The following is a 12,184-nucleotide window of genomic DNA, read 5'->3' as shown; positions in this document are numbered from 1 at the left end:
ATAGAAATTAATTATCCAATCATATTTTTGGCATTTCATTCAATTTTTCATAACTCGTTTCCTCTTAATTGTATGATCAGTTGATCAATAACTTCAATTTTGAAATAAAATAAAATAAATAATTATGGGTACCCTTGTAATTGTAGTCCGGAGTCAGAGTATATGGAGGAAATTGTTGAAACCATCCTGTCATATTGATATTCTTGCTCAAGACTCTTCAACAATCATCCCGCAAAATGAAATGCTGCTTTAACTAGTCAAAATTCTATTTGCTGAGTGGACTCGCTTTCTTTCTGTTTTTAGTTCCAACTTTTTTACTGCCACTTCCCTTTTGTCCGCCACCTCAACATTTTTCTTTGTTCCGTAGTTGAAGCCAACGTTAAATTTTCTTTTACTTTTCTAATATGGGTCAGTGGAGTGCGTATCCTTGTTTTCTGTGTGGGTTTGTTTCCTTCACTCCTTGTTTTTCATTTCATTCATCTGTTTAGTTTGGGCAGTTTTTTTTTAGACGGTTTTTTCTTTTGTTAAAGAGTGAAAAGGTCTAAGAATCAAACCACACAACTATTCGGTGTTTTTAGATGTTTACATGGCAATAATTTCTGTAGTCACGTGGCGCAATGAAGAGTGGTCAACGAAAATTTAAACATTTCGACTATTAGTTATTATATAGATATAGATATATAGATTTTAATGAGAAGAGTAATTATACGAGTTTATTTATTTTCTTATATTATATTAGATAATTGAGTTTATTTATTTTTTAAATAAAGATAATAGAGTTTTAATGAGTATGTTTTTATTTTATTTTGAGAATTGAAAGTATTTTAACGCACACACGGGAGAAAGGAGAAGGTCTTAAAAAAATTGACAGTGGTGTATATAAAAAAATGCCTAACTCTTGGATACAACACACATATTTTAAACCTTTTTAATTTACACTTATTAATGAGTTTTATCTCAAGTGGATTATAAATTCTTGCCATAATTGAAATCTGAATGTATTGTATTGATAAATATAAGCATGGGCGAGGATATTCCATTCCGATATTGATCCCAAAAATCTCACTAATGAAAAAACATACTAGTTTGTTCTCGGCTAGGGCTTCTAAAAAACCCTAGACTGTAGTATCGCCGTTTCCTTTCTCCTTGAGAAAGAAGAGCGTTCCCTTTAGCGACTTGGGTTGCTAGAAGGGCTTTGTTCTATTCTTTGTGACGGGAAGTGTAGGCTTGATTGAGGGTATGGACGAAATTATTAGAAGGTGCGACGGGCTTTCTCTCTCGGCTAAGGAAGGTTCAAGGGTGAAGCTTTCTAGTGAGGTGGCGGCATTAGAACATGTGTTGGCTGCGAAGTTTCTTACGAAGAGAAGTTTGAATATGGATGCAGTGGCTCGCACTTTTCGTCCCCTCTGGACGACGAAGGAGAGTTTTCAACTGACAAGTGTGGGGAATAACACGATGCTTTTCGAGTTTGGTTCAGATATTGACGCTGAAAAGGTTTTACAGGGTGAACCATGGACTTTTGATCGCCACTTGGTCATCTTTCAGCGTTTCGAAGGAAAATGGCCGATAAAAGAGTTGGAATTTAAATTTTGTGTGTTCTGGATCTAGATTCATGAACTCCCCTATAGGTTTATGACTCCGGAAACAACTATACTCATAGGAGAATCCATTGGTTCTGTAATTCCAACTAAAGACCATGGGGAGATGAAGGGAGGAACTTTTATGCGTGTGAGGGTTATGGTGGATGTATCCCAGCCTTTATGTCGTGGTAGGAAAGTTGTTTTTGACGAAACATCCGAAGGATGGGTGGCATTCCAGTACGAATGCCTCCCTAATCTCTATTTCTGGTGTGGTATGTTGGATCATGATGATAAGGATTGTGAAGTGTGGTTGAAAAGCAAAGGCAGCCTGTCAGTGGAAGATCAGCAATATGGACATTGGTTAAGGGCGTCTCAATTCAGTTAGTTGAAACGGCAGTCCTTGGAAGTTAAGGGTTATGATGGAGGGGTATCTGATCCTCGTCCTAAGTCTGGGCAAGCTTTGTTGGGTGAGTCACATCGGTCCATCTCTAGTAACCTCCCTCGGCAGTCTATAGTGAAGTCAGCAAGGTTTGATGAGCCGGAGAATGGAGAAATGATGGTGGCGAGGGGAGAGCAGGCCCAAGACCATCAGAATTCGAAAATGGTAAGTTCCGGGATTATAGGAAATTTGAATTCCAATATGATGGGTGCAGATTTTGAGGGGATTTTGCAGGATATTAATAAGGCTATTTCAAAGGAAGAACGTACTCCCGATCCTGTAGTTGTGGAGATCATTCAGGATTTAGCGGAGAAAAATCTTAATGATAGCCGGATTCAAAGTAAGTCAGAGTTTTCGGAGCCAAGGGAATTTAATATAAGGCAAATGAACCCACAAAGGGATGTTTCTGTGGATGGAGTGGGCTTAGGAGAATTAATCTGGGTTGGTTAGAACCTAAGGATAGAAATAAGGGGGGCAAGAAAACAAGAGCTAAGGGTCTAGAGGAAACTATTGGGGGCAAGGAGCTTGATGTGGGCCCTTATATTGCAAATGAGCCGAAAAGAGGTAGTTGGACCAGGTTGGCTAATTGAGCAGCTGTAGAGAAATACCATGAGATGCATGAATCAGAATTGGGCTCAAAATGGAAATTAAACTTAGATAAGGGTGGGGTTAAGTCAGAAGGGGAAAAGGAGAAGAAGTTGAGAGTGGATGAAGAAGCTAAAAGTTTGGGATTGCTTTGGTACACATCTAGGAGCGGCGAGGGTTGCTAAGCAACCCTGCCGAGCCCAATGAGTCTGTTAAGCTAGAACTGTCGAGAGCTTGGGAACCCTCAGACAATAAATGCCTTAAAGAAGGCAGTTAGGATAGAGAAGCCCAATTTTGTTTTTTTTATGGAAACTAAATCAAATGTTGATTGGATGAAGGTGATTAGGGATCGATGTGGTTTTAAGAAAGGTTTCTTTGTTCCTAGTGTTGGCTGTAGTGGAGGTTTAGCCTTATTTTGGGAATCGGATGTAGTGGTTCATGTTTTGGGCTCTTCACCATCCTACATTGATGCTATTATTAAGGGAGGTAGCAATTTCATTCATTGGCATTTAACTGGGTTTTATGGGAATCCGGATACTTCGAAGAGAGTTGAGTCGTGGCAGCTCCTTAAGTCCATTTCTTCCACCTCACAACAGCCTTGGCTTATTATTGGGGATTTTAATGAGATTAGAAGAGCTGAAAAAAAAGAGGGAGGTGCAGCTAGACCGGTTCAACAGATGGTTCGTTTTAATAATTCTATTAACTATTGTTGGCTGAAGGAATTAGACTTTGTTGGGCCAGTTTTTACGTGGATTTATCAGAGAGGAGATGGCTATCAAATCCGAGAAATACTTGATCGTGCCCTAGTGTCATCAGACTGGGCTATGTTATTTCCAAAGGCTTGGTTGTTTCACAAGTCCATATCTGTTTCTGACCATTGCCCATTGGTTTTGAAATTTTTTGAAGAGCAGAAACGTGGTAGGCACAAAAAACTTTTCAGATTTGAGTCCATGTGGTTAAAGGACTCTAAATGTGAAGGGATTGTGACATCAGCGTGGAATGAAGGGCTGTCCGATACCTCATACCATCCTATATAGGCTTGCTTAAATGCGTGTAGAACAAAACTGGAAGCATGGAATTGGACAGTGTTCGGTCATGTGGGAAAGGAAATAAATAGATTACAGAAGCATTTGGTGTGGTTCGAAGTTCAACCAACAGACCCGGGTATAATCCAAAAAATAAGGGAGACTAGAACCGAACTTAATTGTTGGCTTGAAAAGGAAAACTCCATGTGGAAGCAAAGATCTCGGTTGGATTGGTTTCGTGAGGGAGACCGTAATACTAGATTTTTTCATGCGAAGGCTTCATCAAGGTTCTAGAAAAACAATATTGAGGGTATTTATGATGCACAAGACGTATGGCAGATTGATGAAAGTGCCATTGGAAAAGTCTTTGTGGACTACTACTTAGAGCTTTTCTCCTCTTCTTCACCTACGGATTTTACAGAAATCTTAGAAGCAGTTCAGCCCAAAGTTACCCTAAAGATGAACTCTTGGCTGATAAAAGAGTTCCACTCGGGTGAGGTCTTTTGAGCCCTGAAGCAGATGTACCCATTGAAAGCACCGGGTCCTGATGGTATGCCCCCTTTCTTTTTTCAACATTTCTGGCCTACAGTTGGTAATTTAGTCACTAAAACAGTGCTTGATTTCCTTAATTTTGGTATCTCTCCCCCAAAATTTAATGAAACTCATATTGTTTTAGTTCCTAAAATTAACAAACCAAAGAAAGTAACGAAATATAGACCCATTAGCTTGTGTGATGTGATTTATAAGTTGGCTGCTAAAACACTTGCTAATAGGTTGAAGAAAATTCTCCCTTCTATTATCAGTGATACTCAGAGTGCTTTTGTTAATGGTAGACTCATTACTGATAATGTTTTAGTTGCTTTTGAGACTATGCATCACATTAGCCAGAGAAGAATAGGTAAGAAGGAAGAAATGACATTGAAGCTGGATATGAGCAAAGCATATGATAGGGTAGAATGGAGCTGCTTGAATAAAATTATGGAAAAATTGGGCTTTCATCCTAGATGGTGTAGCTTGATGATGCAATGTATCTCTTCCGTTACCTACTCCATTAGAATCATTGGTAAACCCACGGGACACATTATTCCATCTAGGGGCCTTCACCAAGGCGATCCCCTCTCCCCTTACCTTTTTTTACTATGTGCGGAAGGTCTATCAGCCTTAATTAAAAAAGCAGTTGCAGATGGGCATATGGAGAGTATTTCTTTATGTAGGGGTGGTCCCCTATTATCTCACCTATTTTTTGCAGATGACAGCATTATTTTTTGTAAAGCTTCCATTGAGGATTGTGATGCTCTACAGCGGGTCTTGAAGGTTTATGAACTGGCTTCAAGGCAACAACTGAATAGAGCAAAAACATCTCTCTACTTTAGTAGTAACACTGCAAGAGAAGTACAGGAGGAGATAAAGGCTAGGTTTGGTGCTCAAGTGATCAAGCAACACGAGAAATACTTGGGTCTTCCTTCTCTAGTAGGGAGAAATAAGAAAAATACGTTCAAAGAGATAAAAGAGAAGTTGGCTAGAAAACTGGCAGGTTGGAAGGAAAAACGGCTTTCTAAGGCTGGAAAAGAAATTTTGATAAAGGCTGTGGCTCAAGCTATCCCTACCTACTCTATGAGTTGCTTCAAGATTTTGGATGCTCTTTGCGAGGAGATGACTAGCCTTATAAGGAACTTTTGGTGGGGCCAGAAAAATGAGGAGTGGAATATGGCTTGGATAAGTTGTGAGAAACTTTGTCTCCTTAAGTCTCAAGGGGGAATGGGTTTCAAGTAACTTAAACAATTTAACTTAGTCTTTTGGCTAAGCAAGGGTGGAGGTTGCAAGTTGGAGGTGAGTCATTGATGTACAAGGTTTTCAAAGTCAAGATATTTCCCTACATGTGATTTTATTCAGGCCAAGATGGGGCGAAATTCCTCATTTGCTTGGCGTAGTATCATGGCAGCTCAAGCTATAGTACGTAAGGGGGTTAGGTGGCAGGTTGGCAATGGAAAGAGCATCCGGACTTGGTATGACAGATGGCTTCCAACATCCTCAACATATAAGGTGGTCTCGCCTCCTCCTTTGGAACTAGCTGAATCCCGGGTATGTGATTTGATTGATATATCCGCGAGATCCTGGAAGACTGAACTGATACAAAAAACCTTCATGCCACATGAAGCTGATGTGATTACAGGTATTGCGTTGAGTTCCCATATGCCTGAAGATAGACAAATCTGGGCTTTAACAGGAAATGGCAGGTTCACGGTCTGTAGTGCCTATAGCATGGCAATGGAGATGGTGGAGAACGGAGGGAAGGGAACGGTGTCTGATGAAGGTCCGTTAAGGAAATTCTGGAGATCTCTATGGCACCTCAATCTTCCTCATAAGATCCGTCATTTTGCATGGAGAGCATGCAAAGACATTATCCCTACCAAGGAGAATCTTATGAAAAGAAAGGTGCTGGTGGAAGGGAGTTGTGAAGCCTGCCATCAGGAGGTAGAATCTTCAGGTCATCTTTTTTGGAGGTGCGAATTGGCCAGAGAAGTTTGGTCCACTTCGAAGCTATTCCCATCGAGTTTGATGGTAAATTTCAACTCGTTCATGGATTTGATCTGGTATGGGTTGATGGAAGCTAAACGGGAGCGGGGGAGACTAGAAAAGATTATTACACTTGCATGGGCGATATGGTCAAACCAAAATAAGGTCAGAACTGGGGTGGGGGGGGGGGGGGGGGGGGTGAAAAAATCTAGCCAACAGTTGGTGCATGGAGCGCTTGATTATTTGTTTGAGTATCAGGAAGGTGTGGTTGAGGTATCAAAGCCTAGCCCGAGCTTGCCGGTCTGTTGGTGTCTTCCGCGTGACAGGTACAAAATCAACGTTGATAGTGCGGTTTTCGCTTCTCAGCAGTCTCTGGGTGTGGGGGTCCTTATCAGAGATTCTGAAGGCAGGGTCGTGGGTGCGTGTAGCAAGAAAATTCAGGCCCCACTAGGGGCAGTGGAGGTGGAGGCTAAGGTAGTTGAATTCGGACTGCAGTTCGCAAAAGACATGTTAATACAATACTTTATTCTTGAGGGTGATTCATTAATCCTGATGAATGCCTTGAATGAGATTTCTCCACCGCCTTCTTCAGTCGCTGCTGTGGTGTATGGATCTGTGTCTGCTTTTTATGGCTTTCGTCAAGTGGAGTTCTCTCATGTTAGCCAGCAAGGCAATAGACCAGCTCATTTTTTAGCTAAACATGCTCTAGACATTAGCGACTTTGCTGTTTGGATAGAAGAGAACCCTTATTTATTAGAAAAGCTCTTCTATATGATGCACTATCATTACCTTAGTTTTAATAAAAGTTTTGAAGTCTTTCTGATCAAAAAAAAAAATATATATATATATATATATATATTTATAGCATGGGCGAAGTCAAGGGGTTTGACACTGACCCATCCAAAAGATTGTAAAAGATTGAATATACACATTGAAATTACATGGTACGCTGGATGTAAATTTATATATACTAGTGGACTGGAGGGTGTAAAACTTTTACACCAAATCTTTATTGAATTTAACATCACCTGAATTATAGATTCTCAAAAAAAAAAAAAAAAAAATCTCACATGAATTAGATATCGTTGCAACTGAAATCTCATTATATTGTATATAAACATGGGTGATGCCAAGGGGGTCAACGCTGACCCATCCAAAAAATTATTTACCATTTATACTTATAAGATTGTTTAAAGGATTTCTTTCCAAAAACAAAAAAGATTTTTTAAAAGATTTTTTTTTTGAGAATGAATTTTTTAAAAGATTGTTTCTCAAAAAAGAAAAGTTTTTTTTTTTAAAGACTAAATGTACATATGGAAATTGCATGGTACACCATATCTAAATTTATAAAAGATTCTTCTAAATTTTTTTTTGTAAAAGATTAGATATACACATTGGAATTGTATGGTACAGGGGATGTAAATTCATTCTAGTGGACGGTGTAAAACTTTTACACTAGGTCTTTAATGAATTCAATCTCGCAATAATTATATATTCTTGCAATTGAAATCTCATTATATTGTGGCTTCAAAAAAAAAAAAAATCTCATTGTATTGTATATAAATATGGGTGAAGCCAAGGGGGTCAACGCTGACCCATCCAAAAAATTATTTACCATTTATACTTATAAGATTGTTTCTCAAAAAAGAAAAGATTGTTTAAAAGATTAAATGTGCATATATATGGAAATTGCATGGTATATATGGAAATTGCATGGTACCCCATATCTAAATTTGTAAAAGATTATATTAATGTACACATTGAAATTGCATGGTACACCAGATGTAAATTCATACTTGTGGAGGGTGTAAAACTTTTACACCAGGTCTTTAATGAATTTTATCTCACTTAAATTATGTATTCTTGCAATTGAAATCTAATTATATTGTACAGTATATAAACATGGGTGAAGCCAAGGGGGTTGTCGTTGACCCATCCAAAAAATTATTTACCATTTATACTCTAAAATTGTTTCTTAAAAAAAAATTGTTTAAGAGATTAAATATACATATGGAAATTACACGGTACACCAGATCTAAATCTTTATATCTTCTTAATAAAAAAAAGATCTAAATTTGTACCAATGGAAAGTGTAAATAAAAACTTTAGGTAAATTACAAATTGCACCCTTAAAATTTAGGAGTATTTGGATTTTACATCTTTGAATTTCAGAATTTAAATTTTATCCCCTAAGATTTGGAAGTGTTGGATTTTGTACCCTAACGTTTTAGAATTTAGATTTTATTTCCTAAATTTTAGGGTTGTTTAAATTTTACTCTCCTAAAGTTTGGGAGTGTTTGAATTTTACAGGGAGTGTAAAATCCAAACACTCCCAAACTTTAGGGGGATAAATTCCAAATTCTGATATGTCATGGTGTAAAATTCAAACACTCTTAAATTTCAAGGGGTAAAATCAAAATACCTTTAAACTTTAGGGTGTAATTTGCAATTTACCCAAAAAACTTTTATACTAGATCTTTAATGAATTTAATCTCACTTATTGGATTATTTAATCTCAATTAATTATTGGATTATATATTCTTGCCATAATTGAAATCTCGTCGTATTGTATATTTTATAAAGAAAATGTTCGAGTTACAAATTATTTTACAAAGCACTGTTGATGTGGTGAATAATTATTGCTAAGTGAAAAAGTGATGGCAGACCTAGATAAAAATCGATAATAATAATTGGTCACAGCACAACAAAATTTTGTAAAATAGTTTGTAACTATAACATTACTCTATAAACATGATAAAACCAAGCATGCATGGCCCCAACTCAATCAATATTAATTAACAGTAATTAATATTAATTAATAAATAGCTTTTGAAGCTTGTTATCCTAATCAGCTAAAATCATGGGGAATTCGTTATATATATAGCCATGGTATTATATTTTCAAAAGCATTCTACATATACTACTACCATCTTTGTAGCTTGTAGAAAAGACGTAGCCATATATGGTTGACATTATATCGACCATGTCCTTATCTTTCTTCTTCAGTCATGGGTCTGAATATGTTTTCATTTATGTAACTGATGATGCCGAAAAGAATACCACCAGTGAGTCACACGTTCCTCGTACGATCGCAAATGGCACCTGCACAACGAAAGGGAATAACCTAACAGAGAGTACCGGTGTGGTACCGGCCAAATACCCTCCGAAGGTCAAGTTAGAACTATTCTCACTGCTCTAGAGTGCTAGAGAGGGTAAAATTATGCGTCCCTTGGATCATGAGGGTGTTAAGGTTTTTATAGTAGCCAGGGTCATCCCTCTTTCCCTTGGAGTAGAAGTCTTTTCCTTATAGGAGTCCTTTTGGGCGTATTTTTCGGGATCCTTTCCTTATAGGGGTTTCTTGAATATTCTATAGCGTGGGAAACAAGTCAATTCCTTACTTGTAGCGTGGGGAACAAGTCAATTTATACTTGGTCCGTCAGCCTCAATTTATTTCCTTCAGCTTTTAGGGCGTCAACTATTGAGACCGTCACTCTTGGAGACCGTCTGCTATGGCTCCGTCTGCTTATGTATGGAAGGTCACACAGAACCGTCGGTCTGAGGCTAGACTCCTTTTATCCTTATCAGTAACCTTCTTATTTGCGCTTCTCTTTGCATTCATCTTCTTCTTTCTTTCAAAAATCTTCACCAAAAGCAAGCGACCCCTACTCCCTCCTGGCCCAAAACCATGGCCTATTGTGGGAAATCTCCCAGAGATGTGGAGGAAAAAACCTAGATATAGGTGGCTGCATAGCCTCATGAAAGAGTTGAACACAGAAATCGCTTGTGTACGTCTAGGAAGTGTGTATGTTGTGCCAGTAACTTCCCCAGAGATTGCCATGGAGTTTTTGAAGCAACATGATGCAGTGATGGCATCAAGGCCTATCACAGTCACCACTAGTATGTTCAGTGATGGGTTCTTGACTGCAGGCGTTGCACCTTGGGGAAAGCAATGGAAGAAGATGAGGAAGGTGCTCACTAACGAGATATTGAACCCGACAAGACTCGAATGGCTACGTAGTAAGCGAAAGGAAGAAGCCGATAATCTTCTCCGAGTGGTTAACAATATATGCAAATCAGGCTCGGTTGTTGATGTAAGGTTAGTTTCCCAACACTTCACTGGAAATATTATGAGGAGAATGATGTTCAACAGAAGGTACTATAGGCAAGGAAGAGAGGATGGAGGGCCTTGTGTTGAAGAACAAGAGCATATTAAAGCACTATTTACTATGCTTTTGTATGTGTATGCATTGTGTGTTTCTGATTACTTGCCAATCTTGAAGCCACTCGATTTAGATGGACATGAAAAGACTGTGAGGAATGCTTTGAATGTTATCAAAAAGTACGAGGATCCGATTATCAATGAGAGAGTAGAAATGTGGAAAGAGGGGAAGAGGACCGAGCCTGAAGACCTTCTTGATGTTTTCATTTCAGTTAAGGATGACAATGGGAAGCCATTGCTATCAGTGGCAGAGATCAAAGCACAAATCACGGTGATATACTTTAACATTTAATCGGTTTTTAAGAAATTATTCCCATATTCACGACTTTTATACTCCATTATCATTTTAATTAGATACCAAATAATTACTTTTTCTTTTTTTTTTCACTATTGAAAACAAACCTAGGTTTGATAAGAAAAGAAGTATCCACTTAATCATTTTTAATTGATGGATCTTATTTGCATAGTATACGAAATTACAAATAACTTCTTGTTTAAACCATTGATTGGAATTTTTTTTTTTTTTCATTGATTCAAATTTATCAATTTTGAAATGAGTGAATTTATTTTTGCCAGTTAGTGTCATTTAAAGAAATATTAATTATTATTGTTTTGAATATTCACTCATATCTTTTGTAATAAATTTATGGATAAGATTTAAAGAACTCCATAAATAAGATTTGGTTTCTATTTATCTAAGAATTCTAGGGGATTCTACCATCACACATTCTTAGCGTGTCACAAGTTCTTGTAGGGTGAGAGGTAAGGTTTGGAGTTCAAGTTTTCAGGAGAAAGTTTTACGCATATATACATTTACGTTAGACTAGAATATAATTTTTATCTCAAATAAAATATAAAATAAAAGAATTCTACAGGATCCTTTCAGTTTTCTCCCTACAGAAATGTCCATGTTATATATTTACAAAAATGTTTAGTTTTGTATACCTATTAATAGTCTTGTTGTTATTCATGCAGGAACTACTCCTTGCAACTCTGGATAATCCTTCCAATATAGCGGAGTGGGCTTTGGCAGAAATGCTAAACCAACCTGAGCAGCTACAAAAAGCAGTAGAGGAATTAGACAGGGTGGTTGGAAAGGAGAGACTTGTTGAAGAATCAGATATTCCTAACCTAAGCTATGTGGTGGCTTGTGCAAGGGAGTCTCTTAGGCTTCACCCAATTGCACCATTCAATCTCCCCCATGTCGCTAAAGAAGATCTTACTGTGGCTGGCTACTTCATCCCTAAAGGTAGTCAAGTCTTGCTAAGCCGATTAGGCCTCGGTCGAAACCCAAGAGTTTGGGAGGACCCCTTAAGGTTCAACCCTGAGCGACATTTCAAGGATAATTCACATGAGTTGGGGCTTGCAGAACCTGGCCTCAGGTTCATTTCCTTCACTAGAGGAAGGAGAGGGTGCATGGGTGGTACACTAGGGACACTCATTACTGTGATGCTATTTGCAAGACTTCTACAAGGTTTTACATGGAGAATTCCACCTGAGTTGGAGAAGATTGACCTTAAAGAGAACGACCGACTCTTCCTCGCCAAACCCTTGCATGTGTACGCAGAACCACGCTTGCCTGCTCATTTGTACCCAGCTTAATTAATAATTAAGTGGGATTCTAGTTTTATCTGCTAATATATTTGGTCATTGAATAATAGAATTTTATTTGAATTCTACTTAAACAGAAAATCAATTAAGACATGTTTTGTAGATTGTAATAAGAACTCTAATGTGATAACTATTTCGATGGTCTAACTATTTAGTAGTTGGACAATGTTTTTATTACAAGAAATAATTATTCTTTATAAATAGTTAT

At 37.8% G+C, this 12,184-nt stretch overlaps 1 protein-coding gene across 1 annotated transcript; it reads left to right on the top strand.

Annotated features, from left to right (window-relative positions):
* Window positions 1-9,655: 9,655 nt before the first annotated feature.
* Window positions 9,656-11,967, top strand: LOC126714755 (tryptophan N-monooxygenase CYP79A68-like). The gene is made up of 2 exons (XM_050415086.1): window positions 9,656-10,636; window positions 11,341-11,967. Exons 1-2 carry the CDS (start codon window positions 9,656-9,658, stop codon window positions 11,965-11,967), a joined length of 1,608 nt encoding a protein of 535 aa, XP_050271043.1.
* The last annotated feature ends 217 nt before the right edge of the window (window positions 11,968-12,184 follow it).

This window comes from Quercus robur, chromosome 1, assembly GCF_932294415.1.
Source record: "Quercus robur chromosome 1, dhQueRobu3.1, whole genome shotgun sequence".
Taxonomy (NCBI): Eukaryota; Viridiplantae; Streptophyta; class Magnoliopsida; order Fagales; family Fagaceae; genus Quercus; species Quercus robur.
The sequence above is the reverse complement of the archived record's forward strand: the minus strand, read 5'-3'. Positions and strand labels throughout refer to the sequence as shown.

Excerpts from the sequence above, each read along its gene's own strand:
- LOC126714755 (XM_050415086.1), top strand. The coding sequence starts at position 9,656 with ATGGCTCCGTCTGCTTATGTATGGAAGGTCACACAGAACCGTCGGTCT. Across the intron at positions 10,637-11,340 it reads AGATCAAAGCACAAATCACG|GAACTACTCCTTGCAACTCT; the intron begins GTGATATACTTT and ends TTATTCATGCAG.